This window comes from Hydractinia symbiolongicarpus, chromosome 8, assembly GCF_029227915.1.
Source record: "Hydractinia symbiolongicarpus strain clone_291-10 chromosome 8, HSymV2.1, whole genome shotgun sequence".
NCBI lineage: Eukaryota > Metazoa > Cnidaria > Hydrozoa > Anthoathecata > Hydractiniidae > Hydractinia > Hydractinia symbiolongicarpus.
The window spans coordinates 4,759,768-4,783,327 of record NC_079882.1 but is presented as its reverse complement, the minus strand read 5'-3'; the positions used below and the strand labels follow the sequence as shown (position 1 = coordinate 4,783,327).

Here is a 23,560-nt window from a genome sequence, read left to right as displayed (position 1 = left end):
AGTGTGGTATATATAATTAAAATTAAAACCTTTGTATCTACACATTTATATTTCTTTTTGACCACTAAACAAATGAAAACCATCTTGTGAGATACCTTAAGTGTACCAATTTTCGCGAGCTAACAAAAATTGCATTACACGAGGATTTAAATTAGCAAATCAATGGTTTTTTGAAAATTTCGCGAGGATTTATTTTCGCGAATTCCCCATTTGGTAATATTTTGCGTGGATTTAATTTCGCGAATTTGGGCGAAATTCGCAAAAATCGCGAAAATTTCTCCTCGCGAAAATTTGTACACTTAGTAGCTTCAGGTTTAAAATGCATCAGGAAAAATTTGAGAGCATTTATCATATAGAAGACCAAAACATGTACTTTCGTCGTAAGGAGAATCTCGACAACAAGTTTGTTGTAATAATCATGGTGAGTAAAATAATATTAACATGACCTTTACATCACGTTACTAAGCTATGAAGGTTTATTCTCGACTATTTAGGAAACCAAACAACTCAAATATGTTTTTTATACATGGTGGTCTATTTTTGGGTTTATACGAATTGACTGTGAATAAAGGAATACGGTGATCTCACGTATCTGATGTTGCGGTAGTAAAAACAGGTTTTTCGTCAATTTTGCGGCAGGAAAAACTTACCACAATCTTTTTTAGATAACTTTATTACTCACATTTATACTGAAAAAAAAATAATAGTAATGAAAAATTAAAATTGGGAATGTTTTAGACCTTTCAATGCCCGATATAAAACGTTTGCAGCAGACAGATTTTGTAAAATTACGCGGTGATTTATTTTCACGGAACGTCAATTTAAATTAATTTGCTGGAATTAAATTTTTAAAATTGTCTGAGAGTAGTGTGTCCTGTGTTTCACTTTTTAAAAGTTGCTGTTGACTTAATGATATTGTCAAAATTTGTTAAGTGAGATTTTATTAATAAATTTGAAAAAAAAAATTGTTTTCAAATCTAATAATTTTGTAAAGTAATAAAATTACCCCTGGGAGAATTTAAAACTCAGAGATTTTCGGTGGAAATGGACAAAAAATGTACTATATTCAAAGATTTAAGAAAAAATGCTACTGTAAGCCATTCTTATCCTAAGAGTTCTGTAAGATTTATCTCAGAGGTCTGGGGATGAGAATGGCTTTGAGTAACATTGCCACAAAGATCATACGTGATCAAAAGAATAAAATCGCATAAAGACCTCTCTATATGAAGCACAAACAAACCTCCCCAGGTCTCATTGTTACAACTGTTTAAGTTGCTAGGTAACAAGTATAATGGCTGATGTAAACGGAGCATCAAATATATTATTACGTACAGTATGTATACACCCGTGAAGCCAATATTTTTTTGTCACATTGAAACATGATAATCGAAATGAGACTCTCTTCATTAAAGATCAGATTATGTCAGATGTGGATAATTAAAGTTAAGAAGGTGAAGAGGATCATAAATAGATTTCTAATTGTCTTGTCTATTTTTTATTTGTTGTATATATCATTGTAATTTTACTTGTCGTTGTAATTCATTACTAATTTTGCAATAACGCATCTCAATTAACTCAAGCCTATTAAATTCAACATGGCGGTTGGTTTTATTGCATAAAAGACTTAAAGGTTGTTAATATTAGAATCTATTGAAATGATCTTTATAATAAATTAATCAACTAAAAATTTGCATTAAAAGTTCTTTTTATATACATTTAGTTGGTTTAATTAAATGCGATTTTTATTTGTGTTGTTAACATGCTGTAAATATATAAACAAATATATTTGTTTGCATTAAATGTAGATGGTGCCTATGAAGTTTTTGTTATTAATTCTGAGATTTAATGAATGGAGGAATTAAAAGTGGTTTGTTTGTTGTTTAAAACATAACAAGTAGATTTCAGACACAAGTTGGCTGAAATAAGTTGTACTTATATGGAAAGCTGTTTATGTTGGTAGAAATATGTTAAAATGGCAAGTATCTACTCCTTCAAGTAAATCTACACCGAAAAGCGACGACTGTGACATTTCGCCATCTGTGACAAATGAAAATTATCGTTTTTCATACGATGCTCGAGATATAGAGAAAATTGTCACGAGTAATCTAAACAACACAAATGATGAAGAAAAAACTCCACGTGGTCGACTGATCTTCCAATTGGAGGACAGCGATGAAGACACATTAGTGGATGAGCAAGAAAAACAGCAACATAACACGCAATTTGATTGGTTAACCGAGAATTTCTTAAACAGTGTTTACCTTGATTGTTCAATTGGAAAGTGCTCTCATGTAGAAAACGCATTAAATGAAGTACGTCAATGGATTCAGGTAATTGTATATGATATACCGCTCTATAATATTAAATTTAAATTGCCTTGCTCCTTCGACAGTGATTCTTATTGGTTAGATCCCGCAATATTACTTCCTGTTTTTCTAGGTCTGCTATAGTATCAGGAATAACAATTGGACGTTACTAAGGCTCTAATATATTGATCCTGTAATCTTGTTTTGCATTATGTGTTACGTTAAAACTAACCGTACTAAAATGTTTACTTTGTAATGTGATAGCAGTCCTGCATGTCTACACCTAAAATCTTATCATGTCACTATATTGTCAACCCCCAAAAAGTCGGACTGTTAAGACGGCTGTTTTCCACTTTACTAAGCAATTAAATGCTTGTTTGGTGTTTTAACAAGACTTGCCATGTCTGTTTCGATTGACTATTTCTTGCTGACTATAAGAATTTCATGGAAATGAAGGATTTTGTTGTTGTTGTTGTTGTTGTTACTTAATAAATAAGTTATCGAAATTTCTGAAACGGTTAGCATTAGTATGGATTGCAGGTTTCACGTACACGTGTAGTATGACAACTCTCACAATATTGGCCAGCTTTCTCCTTGTCAGATCTTTGTCTACCTAAATTGTTGGCCGCAGGAAGAGTCTTTAACACAAACTGTCGCTCCTTATTAACTGACATCAACCTTGAGACGTGCAAAATCAAAACTTTCGAAAACTTCATTCATTTATGAAGCTCATAGAAACCTTTTTTTCGTCTAACATCCGTTACAATACTGTGAGATTACCAGTGATTATAACACCAATTAATACGTTTCAGCATCGTAACATCATTATTGATAAAAAAAATAATGCAAAATATGTGAATAACAAACAGAAAAATTAAATTATTGTGGTAGTGTGGTTTTACACATCAACAAACGGCTCATGTAATCTTCCAGCTGTCATATTTGCTAATGTTTATTCATTTTTGGATTCATGTTTTGTTACATGAGACACCTATAATTATTATTTCGAAAAAAATTGTCATGAAATAATAACTCAGCAAGGGGTGAAAAATATCAAACACCTTTTGAGTTGTCGGTCTCTAGCATAAAAAAGGTATAGGCATTAAAAACAATGTCTAAGTTTTGAATTTTAAAGCTTAATTCCGGATCTGTATTTAAAATTTGCTTTTTGTGCTTTTCTCTTGTACTTCTTTTACCTGTACACTGTGATTATATCTCAATTCATTTTAAGATATTATTGGAGAGCTCAGTATACTTGGAATATTATTACTTTAGTTTGTCTCCATATTGATAAATGCTTGTACTTCCAATCATACACGTGAAGGTGGATCGGGCGGAAATTGTTTCCGAGATATCCAGATATCGAAGTAATCACGTGTAAACAAATTAAACTTTATTGAAAAGAAAGAGAGTGCGAAAAGTGTTTGTAAATTTATATTTCCCCTTTTTTATTAAATTTCCATTTTAATTAAATACTTAATGATTACTTTCCAATGATATAGAAATGAAAAATGTAACAATAATAACGATTTAGGTGTTTTATGTATCATTAATAACAATACAAAAGGAAAAACGATATGCCTCTTTGTTTACATATTTAAGGACATATAAACCTATCCTAATGTAATGGTCAATACTTTTGTGGTTAACCATTTTCTACATCAAGGTTATTTATAGCAATTTTGGTGTTTGTGTTATGAGCAAGACTAAATTGGGTAAGAATAGCATGGATCACAAAGTAACAATAATTGGTTGTCAATTTTATGTAAATATTTTTTTGTGTCGCAGATTTATTTAAAAATATATATATACATTATCAGTTCTTTTTAAAGGCGGACCTAGTGAATTATTCTAAAAGCCATTATACGCCCATTTTAGGTGCATTATTTATAACATCCATCTGTTAAGACTTAGAGGGTTAAGAGTATTAAATTTTGATCCATAGTTAATATCCTAGTATTGCATTCTCTTTTTTACACAATTAACTTATAAAATCCTTTTACAATATTGATTTCTTTAGATGGTTGGTGGTTGTCAGTTTTTAGTTCTGTTTCTGTTTTGTGGTAAAAGTTTTACAACAAAAAATGTCGTTTCGTTTTCATCTTCGCCGGTATGAATTCTGCTTAAGCGTGCAAACATTACATACGGAAACTCATAAAATACATGAGGAAATTTTACTTGTCAAATGTCATCGCTTGAATGGTATTATACAAGTTCTGTGTTTTCGTTTTACTGCGAACTTGACAGTTTGATCAATAACTTCTTTGACGTTTTTGCACTTCTCCAAATCATAATCAAACAGCACGGAGTTTGGTCCGACACTTTCCAGTTTGTGTAAAATCGAACACTGCAAGTATCTTTGAGCTTTAATCTTCTTTGCGAGTCGTTTACTATCACGCACGGGTACGGTCAAATCTCTCTTCAAGAATTTATCTTGAATGGAAATTGTCTCTCGTAGAGGTTTCTTCTCTGTGCCCGACATTTCGTCAATATTAAGCCCCAAAAGAAAATACGGAGTTTTGGGGAAATATTTTTTAATCTCGTCTAAATATTTCGTACGAACGTTATATAAAGTCTTTGAGTTATTCTGATAAAAACACAAGATTATTACGTCAACATCACTCATTCGTCTCTCGTAATCATTGATACGAATTTTATCCATTGGCGATCTGGTCGAGGCAGTTCTTGTAGTTGCGACACGAATGTTTACATCCACTTTTACTTTACTAACAACAGTTGTAACCCCTTTTGTTTCGCATTCCTGTAAAACAAACTTCGTATCTTGTCCTGTTTTAATGTTATAATAAGCACGAACTAAGTGTTCAAAACATAAAGAATGATCACCAAGGATCATAATGGTGACTTCTTCTCTTCTGCCTTCCATGTTAACGAAATGCTCAACAAATGCGATGTGTCTACCACGATCGATTAGCTTCTTGCAATAAACTTTTAATATATTTGTGTACTTAATGAGTTGATGGTTAATCGCCTTGTGCCTTCTATTACTCTCATGCAATCATTTCGGATTAATGTGCTTAGAATAATATGTTGTTTTACCAAGGGTTTATTGAACATACCATACTAATTAAAATGTCACCATAGGTATGCTGCGTCCTAATATTAAGGTATGCTAAACATGTCAGTTTGTCACGAATTCTAACTTCAGTTACGACGTCAGCTAAAATCAGCTTAATTATGATAAACATGATTTTTATACTGATTATTTTACTTACGTCATTTGTAATGTTTTCACAACAATGATAAACCATATCAGGAAGTTTCTTTCTCCTCAGTAAGGGTCACTAAGGGAGTTAGTTTATACAACTTGAGATTTCGTGTTTATATAGTTCCAATCCTAAATAACATTGGGTAAAATCCTTTTATTTAAGTGCGTGGAAACCAGGGGATACGTCAACGATCATATTAGGAATGACAGGCCACATATTTTTTATGTTTTGTACAAATAACGGTTTTATTGGTTGGTGAAGTTACGTCAATATCACGTACTGTGTATCGCCCTTATCAAAATAAAAACCGTTACGAGAATATTCAAAACACTGTCATTTCAACTGTCCTAGAATATTTAATAATAGACAGCTCTAAGCAACAATGACCTGAAAGAACTTTCTGCTGATTCATGCATACCTTGTCGAGGAGTTACTTATTCAATCAAAACAAAAAATTCCCGCTGTTGCTGTTGTTGTTGTTTTACAAGAACACCGAACTTTCCAAAAGCCTTGAGGCGTACATCTGTCTTTCCATGAGCTACAAGACGCTTGCCATTGTGATAAAAAGACTGATCCGAGATTGGCTGCAAACAAACTTTTGTCCGTGCATCAAAGAATAGTTTATTCCAACGAATTAGATCATGCGCTCTATTTATAAACACAATATTCAAATAAGAAATATTTCTCCATTGTTTTCTTTCTTTAAAAGTAAAAAGAAGTCAATATTTTAAAGATTATTAGGGGCAGACCTACAATTTTTGTCACGTTTTGCAATTTTTTCCTCGATGGTCAGACTACACCACAAACTTATGTTAAATTAGGTTTTAACATTGATTTTCTGGATAATAGATTTTCGTATCAAAAAGATTTTTTTGTGAAACTAATTAAGATTGCCGGCACTCCTTTAGAAGAAAAAGTTCGCGTGACGAAAATTATTTATTTGTCGCCCTTTAAGAATGTTTTAATAAAGGTAACTTTAATCCCTTTTTTAAACATTTACTATATTTGGTAACGCAGAAATGTCTTTTTTTAGGGACTTATCTAAAAATACAATGACGGTTAATGCGTGTTAAAGGCTTGTTATCATTTGACTGGATTTTCCGCTATAGCGCATGTACACGAGCTTTTTTAAATGCATACGGTCTTCGATAATTTTTTTTTACAGTGGGCACGTGCTAACAAAAAATATCACAAGCTTTTTGTGTTACAGCGGAAATGGCAGAAAAAAAGAAACGAAGTTTTAGCAATTTTGTCAGCATGTACTGTCAAATTGTCTTAATTTTTTCCGTTTTTATACAAACTGAGAATTGAATTTCACAATTATAAAAATATACTGCAAAAATGGTCACGAGATAACCTTCATATGCAAGTGTATCAATTTGTATATTTTTTAGGTTCTTTAGAAGCTCCCTGAAAGTGACTTCTGTTTCTGCTACTTAAATTAATTTTCAATAAAAATAAAAAGTTGGAAACTGAAAGATAATGGAGTTTCAAGCTTTAATTTATCAACTTAAGAAGCTTTCTTTCCTCTTAGAGAAAACCAAAAATTGGAGTTATTTTGAATTGCTTACTAACTTTAAAATCATTACTTCTTACTGGCTTATTTTTTTCTGAGATAACTCGTCACTACATAAGAATTTATCATATATAACACGTTTGTACTAAAAGCGAAGAAATTTGAATTAGCATGAGCTCTCATACTTAGCCTGAAATGTTTATTATATTGGGCGACATCGATGTTTTCGAAAATCGCTTGTGATTGGTTAGAACTTACGTCCTAGCAACCGTGTTTAAAGTGTAAATATGGTAGCATTAAATGTATAAATAAACACAGAAAAAAGTAAACAAAACGCGAAACAGAAGTGAAACTTAATTTTATCTTTTAAAGAATTTTATGTTGTAGCTACAATAAAAAATGTTTACACGATATTCGATTTAAAAAAAATATTTTTAGTTCGAATGTGCGTTCCATATGGGAATAGTTTCTATAAAGACATGGTTTCTACATCCTGCTTATAATGTTATATTTTTTTGTCGTAAAATGCAGTACCCGGATAATAATCCATCGGGCAATACCTTCGAATATTGACCTCTGTCGCATATTGCCCTCACAAGCTCGGGCAATACTTTGCTTCCGGTCAATATTCTCCAGTATTGCCCTCATAAACAGTTATTATAGAGTTACTGTTAACCGTCGGGATTTTGCAAGCGGGCAATACGGGTTTTTAGGTATTCTGATTGGCTTAGCGCTCCTGACGATGGGTCGTTATGGAGCGTTATTGCTCGTCGTCAAGAAATATGATAGCTTAAATTGTTAACAAGCACAAAAAACAAGTTTCAAAAAGCATTGGAAATGCATAAATCTAACTCCTACAATACATTGATCGATAAAAACATTTTTATAGGATAGAAACAACAAAAATGTTTAACGAAGTTTAACTGTTAAAATAACCAGATTCAGCAACATTCTGTGCTTCTTCAACATGGCTAGTTAATTAGTTACATTGTACATAAAAGAAGATGATTTGACATCCAGTTTTACCAAAAATATTAAATACAGGACGACGAAATTTTAACAAACGATGTCTCCTCTTGTTTTCAGATTCGTTCTTTCGGCTTTTTGGTTATTCAGTCAATTTAAAACTCGATGAAGCACATGTTATTCTTGGCGAGCTAGCTAGCTAGATACTCAAAAACTTTACTTCAATATTCGCTGTAACTAAACTTTAGTTGCACATTCAAATTTACACATTATCGTCACACAACGTAATGTTTTGTTTACAAAATTTTGTTCCATAGGGACTTTTGAATTCTGCATAGAATGTTTGTCTCTAGACAGGACTATTTCGAATTTTGACCTCGAGTGTTAACAAAAGTAGTGCTAGTGAGTTATATTATTATAAGAACACTAAACCAAAATTCTTATTTTTTTATTTATATCTAACTCAGACAATTAACAAATACAATAATAACCGATTACCCCATGCTGTACCAAAAATATCACCCACAATCATAGCACTGACTTCGCAAGCTTGGTCGTCACTTAGACCTTGGGCGATACTTTTCAGGATAGCCCGGGGTGATCGGTTATTATTGTATTATTCTTACATTTTAATCCATTTTATTTTCAGCACCAAGCAAAAAACAAGCATAGGAAAAGGTCAAATTCTGAACAGTAGTTATGGCCACATTCGTTGAAAAAAATCTGTAGATCAAAGGCTTTATCCCTCATAAAAAGCGGCCTTAAAACGTTCAAACTTAACAGATGGTCACTTCTGTCAATAAACATTACTATTAAGGTATTAGCTTTTAATCTGAGTAGCTATCATTATTTTTAGACTGTGTTGGACATTGTTCTTCCAAATGGTGATTTGATAAGTCACCTAAAAGATGGAGTTGTATTGTTACAGTAAGTGTTTTAATGAAAGTATTGATAAATTATTTTTTACTCTGCTATATAAGGTTTGTTGTACTTATTTAGATTTATTAAGAAGATATTTGGAGACAACTATTACACTAGGTTAATGAAGAAAATGCATTTTTCGTCAAAACAGGTATACGATTAGATAACTTCCCTATGTAGGAGTTATCTCCAAAATCTTTAATAGTAGACAAAACAGCATGTTGTACAGTCTCAGATTTTGAGGAAGAATAAGAACAAAGCAAAAACAGCACCAGGCCCAAATGATCGTTTTTAACATTAAAAAACCCGAGATTGAAATTTGAAATAAAATAAGAACAATCCAGAATGTAAATTCTCTAGTAGTTTTCACTCGAACTGCTGACAATTGTTTTTACTTGTGATATCATCTTTTGTCACCTACAATAACTGCTCCAAAATACTCCTCTTAGCTCAATTGAACATAACAAACTATAAAAATAAAATGCTTCACATAAATCTATTAATTTCAGAGAAATTTGAGTAAAAAAGTTTTAACCCTACTTTTCAGAGCCCTAAAAAGTCCAACCTTAATAGGGTTGAATTAGAGCAAAATAAGGCTGAGTTCTGCAGTTGTTTCTTCTTATTAAGAACAAAATAAAAACAAGTGAGCCTGAAAAGAGTCAAAATATAAGAGCAACGAGCCTCAGGTTTACTGGACCTTACAAAAAGAGTTTGTAATGGAGTGATTGATGAAATCAACCTATTTGCAGAAGTTTTATAAATTGAATTCATATTGTAGCATATCCAAACATCTTTACGTTTCGTTTTTTTTTTTTGTGATGCAACGAGCAGTAACGAACTGGAATTAAAACTTTCTATAGGTTATTGAAAAAATGTAGAAGTGTGCTAATCAGCTCAATTTTGATGTGTTTTTTTTTTTAATTGAAACGGTAGTCTAAGAGGCTTAAGTTAAATAAAATTCACATAAGCGCGAACATTAAAATACACATCAGGTTATGTTTTTGTTTTTTTAAACAAATTTTGATTTAAAAGATTCGTGTAGTTTTATTGACAAGAAGTGTTTTCTTATGGTTAACGATGAAAGATACGCTTGTGTGTAGCTATATTAAAAACATTGAATTTTGCATGATATAATCATTGTATTTTATTACTTTTAGCTAGCCTGCAATGTAATCTTTGTGCCTTATTTCTATCTAATTCTTAGAACTTCTTTTTTCCTTCTTTGGTTATTGAAAATAGACTTAGAGTGAAATTACAAGCTTTGTTACACCAGCTCCATGTACTCCGAAGTATTTTAATTAGCAAAGAAAATGATAATGTGCTTCATCATTTTTAACATTTAAGGTTGTAAAATATTCGTTTTTCATAAAAAAAATTATAAATACAAAACCATGTGACGCATATTGAACGTTTTTAACTGGTTCCAAGCATTATGGTTTAATTTCTTTTTTAGTGTGCAGGCTGCTTTCTACCTGGATGTATATGCTCGTTGCCAAATGTAGATTTTGTTTACTTACACCGTATAAGCACTCTCTTGTAGTTGCTTTCAACGTCTGCATATCAGATTACAATGTGTGAAACAATAACACTTTCATTTTTAGGAGAATCTAACAACATTTCGGAAAGTATGCAAGAAAATTGGTTTGACGGAAAATCAACTATTCGATGAAAGCGATTTGGAGTATGTAGCGCGTGTGGTGGAATACAGGTGTTGCACGAATACTAATGTTATTGATTTTTATTTTACTTTGTGTGGATAGATAACGGTGATCTTTGACAGGCCATTAATCATGGATCTTTAATAACTGAGAAGAAGATTCAGAATCAAAATATAAATTTAATACTATTTAAGTTTGCAATTAACGCGCGATAAACGTGTGTCATCCATTATCTTATTTCCAGACGTGAGTTTCAACCAAAACAACTTTATACCGCCACGTGAAAGAACAGTAGCTATTTGAATAATAGATCTAATGATGCTAATTATAAATAGTCCAGCCGACCGGCAACTCCTTGATTGTGGTTTAAAATCTCCTTTCCTCTGTGCGAAAAGAAATAAATTGCTATAATTTGAGAGAAATCAAGTGATAATGAAAAATGAGATATATTACGTAAGAGGAATTAAAATAGGAAACTTGATCAAGCTACATACAAAAATCTTGTGCCTTCAGTAACAGCTCGTCAGTAACCATGTCAGGTAAAATTTATTATCTAGTTACCTTTGAATATTATTTAAATCATCCTTTAACACTTTAAGGTTTAATGAATTCATGTAAATAGTTTGTTATGGGCCGTAAGAAAACACAAGTTGTCACTGTAAAGAGATTACAGGTAAACATGTTCGCGTCAACTAACTGTGGAAGTAAAAACTTGCCTTTACAGAGGTTAAAGATGTATGTTTACTTTGACTCCGAGAAGTTCTATTATATAAATATTATTATTAAATATTATAAATATTATTATTAAATATTATAAATATTATTGATCGTATAGATGATAGAAAATATCTCACACATTTTCTTGTATAGTGTGATCACAGTTGTTAGATTAGTGTTTAATCCTTACACTTAAATATCCTCCTTTTATCAATTTTATGCATCCCGTTTGACTGCAATAAGATGATATGGCCATGCATGATCTGTGTGGGAAAGTGACAATATTGTCCGTGCTGTGATCGAAAGTGTTTACAAAATTTGACTCGATGTGAAGTTAGTGCTTAACTAGATTTTAAAGTTTAAGAAATAATTAGGCATTCAAGGTAATTTGTTAGACAATTTTTAAAACAAAAAAATCATCATATGAAGAGTTTTTATTCTTGCTTGCTTTAGCATTAAAGTTGCTTGTTCACACAAACAGCTAACTGTAAAATCAAGAAGGGATTATCTCACAGACAGATGTATTTACCAGCGAAGTATTAAGTTTTACCAGTAATTGTCTTTAATGGTAACACCTTTAACTTAATAACTTTCTCTATGATGTTTAGTTTATATGAACAAGAATGGAACTTGAGGTTACGTAAGGTAAGTAATAGTCTTCGTGACATTTTTTATAGTTTACAATTAGTTTGTTTCTGCTCTGGAATGCTGTTGTTGTTGTTTTCATTTTTGTTTTGTTTCAAATGTTTTGTAGCTTTTGCTTTAACAAAACCCAAAGACAAAACAAAACCATCCGCTCATATAAGTTATCTTCCTCGTTATAGTGAGTCGTAGACCCAAACTCTGTTCGTTGCTGTGTCACTTTGTTAAAAACTGTTAGGTTCAGTTTTTTTGAATTTTTTTTTTTTTTTTTTGCTAAAAGAAAACCTAAGGGAATTTTAAGCACAGATGACCTTAATAGGTCTTGCTATATAGGTAAGAGCATAAAAAATAGCGTTGATCTTTCCAATGGAAGCATCAGAATATTCTTTACTCGTTCTAAATATGCGATCAAGAAGATTCGTTTGTTTGTAGCGTTTAGTTTTTCAACTGAAGCAATTATTGTGACACACAGGATACTTCAATTCATTTTTAGCTGCATAAAAATTTCCTGATCCAATATTCTCCACTTTCTCGTTCAGGTTGTTATTTTGAAATATATTGAGCATTTAGCCACTTACTTAATTTGTTCTGTTAACATAGTTAAAGTTAGATAGCAACACAAACATTTCCCATCTTTTTCTTTCTGTGTGGAAAAATTGTAGTGCAAACTAATCTTTGTCTAGGTACAAGGCTGATTTTTTTCTTTTTTATATCTATATTGATTTATAATTACATTTTAATGCACTCACATATTGATGCAACCGACTCTCCTCCTTAGAGCTTTTTAATTTGTTTATGAAGGTTTAGAGAATGGAAAGTTTTCCCACGTTTTAGATCCTGCTTGCTTTTTACTGGTTGGCAAAAACATTGAAAGAACTGAAGAAATATGATAGATTCATATCTGGTTTTAATTTTGATTCGTTTTATGGATTGATAAACACAGAAAAACACGAAAATATTATTGTGAGTTCTTTTTATATTAAATATCTTTACACAAATCATGGTTTTGGGCAGAAACTTACCTTTAGATTGGATGTTTGATTCGTTCAGGTCTTAAAGCACAGACACAATTTTATCTTTAAGAGAACTGTGCATGGGATATCACCCTGTCGAATTTCGATTCTGGAATTATAATGAAAGGAACAGTTATTGATATGTTATTTAAGGTTTTCGTGATAAAAGCAACAACAACAACAAACAATTGTGATTTCTATTACTCTCCACCTTTTTTTCTTCAGTGGCTATTATCATGTCATGTAAAATATTGACTAACATAATTGGTACACGGAAAAAGATAGAAATTGTAGCATTTTCAAAGTTCTCTGTAAAGTCAAATATTCGCTTTTTTGCCTAATATGCTTTTATATAATTTTTTTTGTTTTTTTTAGTTTCTTGACGAAAAATCCTTAGAGATGCTTCATAAGCCTTCTCAATACCAAAATTGCTCCTCACTAAAGAAACATAAAAAAGTTGTGAAATTTCATGATCATGTGCTGCAGCATTGTTGTTCTGTTGAAAATATTGCTAAACCGTATTTTCGCATCGTCAGGAAAGATGCTCCACCAAAGGTATTATTTCTTCATCAGTAAAATTTTAAATTATAAAGCAGTTTTATGGCTTTATTATGGATGTACCTTTTAGTCTGAATATAATTGCTTCAAGGAAAAACAACAGAGAGAGGTATTTTTGGAAGAACACATTTAATCTATCTATGCAAAATTAAGAAAAGGAGCGTCTTTTAGCTTGACATTAATTTTAACTATTTGTGGTAACAAAATGATAAGAGTAGAACAGGATTCATTATAAAACCAAGCGTTTTAAGACTACAATCGTGGACAAAAAAATTGACGCAAAATTGTCATTACCCTGCGGCCGACTGGCTGTAAAATCGCTGCGTATACGCGTAGACAAGGTGGATAGCGATCACAGTTTGGTGGTACTCTTTCCGGATTTTCGGGCAATTTTTAGCAATTTTTTAAGCCATCCACGCAAAAACCGGAAAATTTGTTAAATAACTTTTATTTAGCTGTCAGAAACTTCAAACAGAATGCAAAAATTCGCTCTGAACAAAAGTAATTAAATTTTAGGCAGGTAGTGGCATTTTTAAGAAAATTCAAGCTTCTGATGACGTCACAGAAAATGTGCTGACGCAAGCAAAAATTTATTGCTGCCATTTTTTTCCTTTTATGACGTACTATATGTGTGTTAAGTTTGATTCAATTTGAACAACCCTATGAAAAGTTATTGGGGGGGGGGGCGGATTCCCCCCCCCCCCCCGGTCATAGTATGTTCAAGAAAACCCCTGACCGAATAGGGAGAATCCACCGGTATATCAGATAAATTTGTTTGAAATGATTTGAGGACATCATATCGGGTTTGAATTTTATATAATAACCTCATTCAATTACTAATATTTCATTAATGGCCAGGGTCATTTAATTATAGATGAACGAACATCAATAACCAATTATGTGTTGCGTTTTTAGAACACGTTGTCATAGAAATATAACCAAGGTCAGTATTATAGCGGAGAATGCATTAAGTGCCAAAAGTAAATCACGAAACCTTTTGCTAAAATGATTTATTGATAAAAACGAAGAGAAATGGGATAAAAAATCCTCATTTGTAATTAATCCTGCAGCTACGAATGAAAAGGTAATTATGATGATATACAATAGGAATTTATATTGCTTAATTTCTGGCGTTAGTTTCTGAAGGAGGAGAAAGTGATATGTAGCTATGAACAGATAGTTGCGTTAGTGAAGACACGAGCGTAAGAACTGCACATACGCGATGCATATAGAGAAAAATTTCATCGAAAAGTTGTAGCTTTTTTAACCAACAGGTTCGTATTGATTTTGAGGTTTCGCACGTTTATTTTTTGTATTATTATCTGCATTAATGTTTTACAAGAAATAGCCAAGCGATGGGTTTAGTTTTAAATATTTCGTGCACTTCTTAATAAAGTTTAAATTTTAAGGTGTAAGGGATAGATGGGTGTGTCTAATTCAGCATATTCAAAGTTCTATGTATCTAAAATAGCAAAACTATATTTCTGTTTTTTAAAATAAACCTGTTTAATGAGAGTATGGCTTCAGTGTGATCCAAATAGCTACGGATAATTTCTGAGGAATTATCTCTCCTTAAAAAAGAGTCGAGATTAACATTGAAGAAGAGGAGTTAACATGCTAACGTTATTTTGGTAAATTTGAACATTTATTTTTTTGTGTGTCTAACAGGAAAAAATAAAGTATCTTATTCGTAAAAGTTATAATGGCAAGTACTTAATAACTTGCCTCTCTTTGCTTTTAACAAATTCCGGTATTGACCTTATTAAATCTTACAAGATGAATAAAGTACATCGGTCACTCTCCACCGTTGAATACAACTCTTAGCGAATTAGACATCGTGGAAAGTGCATGTTTTAGAAAGCAGTTAAAATGGGAACGGCACCAAACATAAACCATTTCTTTTCTTTAACCAACACTTATAACTCAAGGGTTACCATTTTGAAGAGTGGAGTATTACTTTTTAACTACTCGATAGCCTGTCTCTTACATATCGCATTTCGTGTTTCCGCAATACTACCCAATGTGTTACAAACAGACGGACAACGGGTATTATTAATATAGAAATTCTGCCTGTACTTCTGTCTTTACGTTGTCATAGCAACTGTTGCAGAAGTACTGGTAACTAAGGTTCAAAAAACTCTTCCTATATTTGAATGTTTATACTGTTATAGAGCCATAGTGTTCTTAAATTTAAGGTGATACAGTGCGAAATTCCTTTAAAATCGGCGCCTTATAATCTTAAAAATTTGTATGAAATTTTAACGTGTTTTGTGATTGCTTTTTTAACGAAGGAAAAATAAACGTGCGAATTCTTTGAGTTTATTGAGAAGTATAAATGCTTTCATTCATTTTTTTTATTTCATTTACGCTTTAAAAGAGTATTGCTTTTTAATATCGAATCGATAAGTGTTTGACTGGATTTGAACTTAGTAACATCTAATCTAATGTAGCAGTGTACGAAATGTTATACTAAAGTTGCAGGTTTTATTTTCTGTTTGAACGTATATTTTTTAAATTTTTTAGCTTTGCGTGTTTTAATTTTTATTTGTAAAAACTGCATTTTCTTTGATTGATTGAAATGAAAAAAGATTGTTTACTAACATGTTTAACCTTCACAAATATTTACCATTTCAACATTTTAAATCACCGTTTTACCAATTAACTGCGTTGAATTGGAAATCGCATGAATGAAGATGTGACAAACTACATGAAGTTATAGGCGAATCAAAATTCACAGAGCTTTGCACGATCGTTTTAGTGTCAGCGAAACAGTGTTCATGGATGTGACTTTCCACTCGAAATGTCATCTTATACACAACATTACGAGAATTTTTTTCGCGTTTAGTAATTCAATCCAAGCTTTTAATCACATCTCAAGTCGGAAAGTTATGTGACACATCGTTGTTAGAAAAAATGAGCTATCATGAATCGGTGTTAGGAGGCAAAACATTTAGTTTAGAAGAAAGTGAGCTGTGGTAATGGATGACTCCATAATCATTTTAAAATTAAGTCTAACTAAGTCAAGGAAATCTTAGTTTCAAGGCTCCAAGTTTTGTTGTTAATAAAATCGAGTTAAACGTTCGTTCTAAACTTTGTTGTTTTTGTTTTGTTTTTAAAAGTTGAGTTTTTATAGAATAACATTGTTTTTTTGCCAAATTGTGACGTCAGCTCGGCTTGGGAAGAAGAAATATCATTGAAGATATATGCATCAGATCATCAACATTGACGTTATAATAATAAAAAACTTCACCACGTATTTGCATGCCGTTACTTGTGTTTTTGTTTCATGTTAGATGTGTTTTTGTAGCAGAAATATCTTGAATCTGTTTTTACGCGAGAAAGTAGTTATATATTATATCTCCAAGGCAAAGGCTCTGCCCACCTACCGCAAAGATAATTATATATTCACTTTTTAAGTCAACAAGGAGGAGTTAATTATTAAACCAATCGCTGTGTTCACACATGTTAAAAGATTTAATACACCACCGCAGGGATGTTTGAAGGCATTTATTTTTAGACAGTAATCCTTAAACATGTTCATAGCTTAAGTTTGCTTAACCCAAAGAAATCTGTCTAGATTTGTACGATTATCTGAATTCATTTAAAGATGCTTTATTTACGCTACTTATATTATATTGTGTTATGCTTCTTATATGGTATGCTGAATTAAGTTAATACAATATTTGTCTCTGTGGACTAATAAGAGCATCTTAACATAATTTAATTGTGATTTGGATAAGCAAGCTAATTAACAAGATGTTATTTGTTTGTTTTTGTTCTACATGTTTAGTACAACGAGTTTCTTGCAATGAAGAATGCCACATCACCGACACAGCAGAGCTCTCCACAACGTGTTCAGTTTGTAACATTCTCACCCAGATCTTATCTCTTTCCGGAGAAGGAGGAGGTTAAAGATTTAAACAACAACCACGTGAAAAAGACGCACTTCTTTTCAAGAAGCCCGAAACCTAAAAAAGCAAGTGCCGGCAAGCATATAAACAAAGGTGAATATTTTTAACAACCTTTAAAGTTATCCATGCATTTTAAGACTTTAGTATAAATTTGTAATTAGTCTTCTATGTGTGCCATATACATGATCTCACGCTCAATGTATTTTGTTGTAGGTCACAATCTTCAGTTACCCCTCACACCAGGGGGGACATTAGATGAAGGGTACTCAACGGCAAGTCAAAATGGAGGCACGCCAAGTTCACTGGTGTCACCGACTTTCTCTGTTTCCATAGTACCCTCTCCTAGCACCGCAACATCCCAACACCTATCGCCCAATATCGAGCAATCTTATGAAAACGTGTACGATATAGACCATAGTATTAGCAGGACAGAATCACCTTATTCTACGCTTAGCAGATATGAAGAGAGTAACAATGATCGAGATAAAATGAATAGTATTAACACAAGTAAAATATCATTCCTTGGGCAACATAAAACCGATCGAGACAAAATGAATAATATCAGCACCAGCGCAACATCACTCATCGGCCAACATAAAACTGATCGAAATAAAATGAACAGTGTGAGTAAAAAAGAAATTAAGGAGCTTAATGTTTTGCTGTCGATGTTAGACGAAGAAAAGATTGAAGTCTCAAGTAATACAAGTGATGACAGTTTAGTGCCAGCTTCTCCGATGTCACCTGTCATGCCAGGATTAACTCTGTCTCCTGCTTGTACGCCATTATCCATGACGCCTTTGAAGATCGAAGAAGATCAGTGGAAAAAAGGTTTGTTTGTCTTATAGTTGTCTAAATGTCTTTTCTAAAGTTGGGCCTACTATAAAAGTTGAATTTTTTCATTCGGAATAACACCTTGTAAGGGTTTGACTTAAAGCATGAAAACAACATTTGGCGATTTAAAAAAATAGAGCTTCTCATTTCTACCGTTTGATTGATACATTGTTATCTCTCCTTGGTTACCTCCCTAAAGAGTGTTCATCTTAAAGCTTTTATGCATCAGTTACACAAAGGTATTTATAACTGATTATTGATTCGGCTTCGAGGTTTTCTTTTAAGAATGATTTTGCTACTTGTGCATATTTAAAATAATCATTTTGTTACCTCCTCAATTTTTTTTACAATATTTACATCAGAGATTTTTACTTTAAATCATTGCAAACAATAAACTAAGCTGCAAACTTTCTTTGTAAAAATAAATTTTAAACTACTTAATAGTTTATTTTGATAGCACGTTATTTCAATTGTTTAATGTTTTTCATGCTAAGATGTACAGTATTTGTAAGGTCGTGTTGAAAACATACATTTAAAATGGTAGACATAAGGCGAATGAAACAATTAAAATATCTGTACTTATGTATGCGTAATTATTGTTTGGAAAAGTTTGTTGATTTGTCACCTGGTGGAAGTTACATGTTTCACAAAAGCGTCTCATTCTGGTGCTGTATTTAAGTAATAGTTCCACTATGTATTATTTAAAAAAAAATGTGATAACTTGATTTGATATTGTCTAAAAATGAAACGCGAAATGCAAAATAGTTTTTTTGTGCGGTCAAATTATGATTTCCTTAGCATACTTTATATCGTTTGTTTTTCTTTACTTGTTTTCTATCATATATGATAGAATTTCGGTTGTATTCCTAATCCTTTTCGGAACTGTTGTAGCAGCTTTGTTTCTAACTTCCCTAAAGTTAGCCCGCAGTCAAAAACAAAACTTGCTATCAGCTAGACATAACCAGGAAATAAGGATTTCAAAAAAATCAATTTGAATTTTCTCTTTCCTTTGTAATTTTTCTAATTATTATCAATATACAAGTTCATTAATGCGGAAGGGAGTAGGAAAAGCTTAAGGTGGTGAACGTTCGAGGTAGCAGATACACTTAAGTGGACTGCTAATATAAACAAAAATGTAAGCTTCTTTTACGTTTTAATCAAAATGTAACAGCAATATGATTTGTGTGACTCTGCAAAAGATAAAGGTCCGTCGATACTAAGCGCGTCTCTTTCTCACACATGTTTGGTCATCCTCCGTCACTGGAATATAACCCCTCCACTTATATTCCTATGTAGACGGATCGGAGATGGGTAAATGGGTCTATGCCAATACCCTATTTTTAAAAATTAACTTTAAAAATACTCAAGCTGTTGACATAGCTATCGACTAGTGTAAGCATGCAAGTTTATATTTTGCTGTGTTTTTTCTTGTTTTATTATAAACATAATTTCTTTTCCATTTATCACAGTTGCTCTAAATTAATATAAAATGAAGAATATATTTTTCTGTTTTTTTTTTTTTTTTTACACCTTTACACAAACTACAGGCTAAAAGCTAATATAATCAGCCAAGGACACAAAAAGTTGTAGATATAACTAAAAAAAAGACATAGTTATTTAGTGGAAACTTTAACCAGAATTTTATATTTTTGCTACCGTAAAATAAAGGGCGTAGTTTTTGGGGCACATTTAATAATCGATGTGCTGTATTAAATTTTATTTGCAGAGAGAAAATCTTTGTGCTAGGGCAACTCTCCTCACGCCCAGTCTTCCTCTCTTTCAACTTCACTATCGCCCTTTTTTCTCCTTAAGCTACATAAAGTTACACATTGTAAAACCTTTTCCTTCAATTTGTAAGAAAAAGATCTATGCACTAAAATTAAGCATGAATAGAAAAAAACCGCTGCTACAGCTTTTTCATATAAGTGTCGTGGAAATTCCTATTTACTGCTTTTTGTAAGCTAATAACAGCAATTAAGCCGAATTAGTTTTTTAGTGCCGATATTATAGCCCACTCATTTTGTAATTAAAGATGCTTTATAACGATAGTTAATCTATTGTGGATGTAAATAAATATGTTCTTTTATTCTAGATTCAATTAGTAGTTACTCGACTGGAACGACATTAACAACGAGAAGACGGCGTTCCATTGACTTAGATGACATCGTAAACGAATTACTTTCTGTGGGAAGTGACAAAAACAAGAGTAAAGAGCAGTTTTATGATGCAGAAAAACAATTTAATTTAATCGCAGATAGTACGAACAAGGAAGAAGAGGTATATTTAAAGCCAGCATCTTGTGAAGGTTTAAGCTATACATCGAGCGTTTATTATGAGAGTAGCGAAGAAAGTTGTTCGGGTGATTATGAGATTGTGATTGAAGAAGGCCACGATTCAGGTATTGATGATACCATGCCGGGTATTATGAGAGAAACAGATAAAAAGTCTAAAAAGAAGAAAGAGAAGAACCTAAAACAGGATAAAAAGGAAAATAAAAAACATAAAAACAAAAGTAATGATAAAAATATCGATAAACATAAGCACAAAGAGGAGTCTCGCCGATCAGAATCAGAGTCTAGAACATCTCGTAAACACGACAGAAATGGAGATGCAAGATCTGTGTCTGTTCCAAGAAACAATTATCACCCAAGTCATCATGTCCAGACGAATGGTTCTCGAGATCGGCATCACGAAGAAATTAATGGACGAAACGGTCGAGCAAAGGAGCGCCGGTCTGAACCACCTATGTCTGGCAAACCACCGCTAAATAAAGAAAAACTGGAGAAACGACGATCCGAGCCTATTGTAACTAGTAAATCGAGACGTGGAAATGACATTGATGTTGGCATGGTTGGAGAATATAGAAGACATACAGACGGATCATCAAACTTTAAATATAGCAAAAAAATTGAGAAATTCGTAGAGGGACCAAAAGTTGTTATACCACAACAACAACCAAAATATAATAATGTTCAATTAACACCGAATGAGAATGTTATATTTCAAAGGAATAATTCAGTTCATATTAACCCATCTTCAAAAGAATATGTCTGGGACACGGCAGATGGTAAGCATAGAGTTTATGTCCGATCAAAAGATGAAGATCCAGGACCATTGCCTAGGAAAAAGAAGCTGGAAAAGTATGATCGCAATGTTAGGGACATGGTCAGGGGCGTCAACACAAAGGATCAACTAACAGAACAATTTGGGGTATCACCAGAGATTATAAAAATGCTGCAGGAAGAAGAAAAGTTTTGGCAAAAACAACAAGAACTAAGAAAATGGCGAGAATCGCATGAGAAACAAACAAAGTATCAAAATATGAAATTATCACCAAATAGGGAGAGACGTGAGTATACGCGATTAAAGCAGCATCAATTAAGAACTAGAGAACAACAAAGAGAGGAGGAGGAGAATGAAATGGCAAGAGAAGCAGAAAGATATATGAAAATTAGAGCAGAACAAGAGTTGGTGTTAAAAACATCTCGCGAGAATCTACTACGTGATGACAACGAAGATTACAAACTAAACATAAAGCGTTCAATGCGTGATAAGAATAAAAACCTTTCCGATATCAATACACACTACCAATCACAACATTCACGAAATAGCGACTTTCAACAGCCAAACGTTTCACATAGTATACAGAACACATCTGACATCGATTACCAAAAGACCTTGCATAACCACTCTCCGGTAGATCACAATTCTAACACAAAATACAGAAACGATGGCCAAACGAGATCAAATGATGGTGTTGGATATAAGTATCAACACTCTTACCATTCAGACAATTCAAGATACAACAGCTCTGGTAGTAAGCCAACATCGCCTGAAAGCTTACGTCCAAACAAATGGAGTGGTAGGACTTCATCTCATGAAAGTTCTAGGAACAATAGCATGGGCAGTAAACCACCTTCACTAGACATTACTGATAGTGGCAATGTACACAATGGACGTATGTCAAATGATAAGCGTAATCAAACTTTAAATGTAAATAAAACACATGCAAATAAACCTTCAACAAGACCAGCTTGTTTTTCGGATGATGATGAAGTTTTTTATGAAAGCAGAAGGAAGAGTAACTTCACGCATCAAACTGATCATCGTGGGTACTTCTCAGATCATGAAAGTTTTCGTGATCTTAATTCAGAAAAGACCTATCTAGCACGTCCTCTTATCAGACAAAGAAAAGCTCAGTTACGTTGCACCTCCTGCTGCAAGATGATTAGTGACGAACGCTTAATGCATGTGGACGGACAAAACTTTTACTGGCATTTAAAATGCTTTCTCTGCGTGGTATGCAGAGCTTATTTAAATGATAGACATGCTATACGAGTTCGTATTGTTAATTATGAACTACATTGTCGATTTTGCTTCTCGGCTCAAAACGGTACGTTTTTTTTTTTAATTTTGATGTTTCTTTCTGACTTGAAATTTTTTTATGAAAGCAATTTTTAAACACACAAGTTATAGCTATGTTTATTTTAAGTTTGAATTTGGTCAAGTTTGATTAGAATTCGCCTTGTCTTGCTATTTCTTTTCCACTATAAAGTTAGATGAGGAGGACTACTTAAAAAGTGTTTAGCTCCATCCACATACTATCTATTTCAATTTCTTGAAAAGGCTAGTCCTTCGGCGTGTTAATCCCCTTCATTAATTTTCCTTTTTTTCTTCCATAGGTGAACAGCTCTCCGAGGTATGATGTTGAAGAAAGAAACACTTGAAAATTGTATATATGAAATGTAATATAAAAATAATAGCTTTACTCTAATGTTTTTGTTTGTGTTTAATATTTGTCTCTAAGGTGCTTCACAAGCACGTAATGTCAGTAGTCAGACGTGCTAAAAATTTTTAAGAAAGGAGATCCAAAATGAAGATAAAGGCGTTGTTCAATGCTGTTGTTTCACATACTGTAAAATTTAAATGACAATAAAAAAAGTTGATTCCACTTTCCATAGCTTTTTCTGCCTTGAACTGACCGCATACAAAACTTTCTTAAGGGATAAGGAAGACTTTGAAAATAATTACTTCTACCAATTCGCTGCTAATGGATTCTTGTTTCGTTTCCTGTAAACAAACCTTCGATTAATACTAAAATCATTTTTTTATTTTCCTATAAATTTTATTTGAGAGATATCAATCTTCTAAGTTTGCTTAACGTTTAAGCATCAACATTTTCAAACTCATTAGCTTAAAGCTTGATAATATGAACACTCTCTTTAATGATAACCGTATTCTGTCTGTTAATGCGCTAGGAAAAAAGTCGTGTTTACGCCTGTCTGCCGCCTAAA

General features: G+C 32.5%; 1 protein-coding gene across 1 annotated transcript; it reads left to right on the top strand.

Annotated features, from left to right (window-relative positions):
• The first annotated feature begins 1,780 nt into the window (after positions 1-1,780).
• LOC130654357 (uncharacterized) lies at positions 1,781-23,044 on the top strand. Its single transcript, XM_057456920.1, has 11 exons — positions 1,781-2,330; positions 8,872-8,942; positions 9,015-9,087; positions 10,538-10,644; positions 11,920-11,956; positions 12,788-12,916; positions 13,342-13,521; positions 17,315-17,528; positions 17,649-18,263; positions 20,359-22,659; positions 22,949-23,044. Exons 1-11 carry the CDS (start codon positions 1,965-1,967, stop codon positions 22,969-22,971), a joined length of 4,116 nt encoding a protein of 1,371 aa, XP_057312903.1. The 5' UTR covers positions 1,781-1,964; the 3' UTR covers positions 22,972-23,044.
• Positions 23,045-23,560: the final 516 nt, after the last annotated feature.

Excerpts from the sequence above, each read along its gene's own strand:
- LOC130654357 (XM_057456920.1), top strand. The coding sequence starts at position 1,965 with ATGTTAAAATGGCAAGTATCTACTCCTTCAAGTAAATCTACACCGAAA. Across the intron at positions 10,645-11,919 it reads GCGCGTGTGGTGGAATACAG|TTTATATGAACAAGAATGGA; the intron begins GTGTTGCACGAA and ends TATGATGTTTAG. Across the intron at positions 12,917-13,341 it reads AAAAACACGAAAATATTATT|TTTCTTGACGAAAAATCCTT; the intron begins GTGAGTTCTTTT and ends TGTTTTTTTTAG.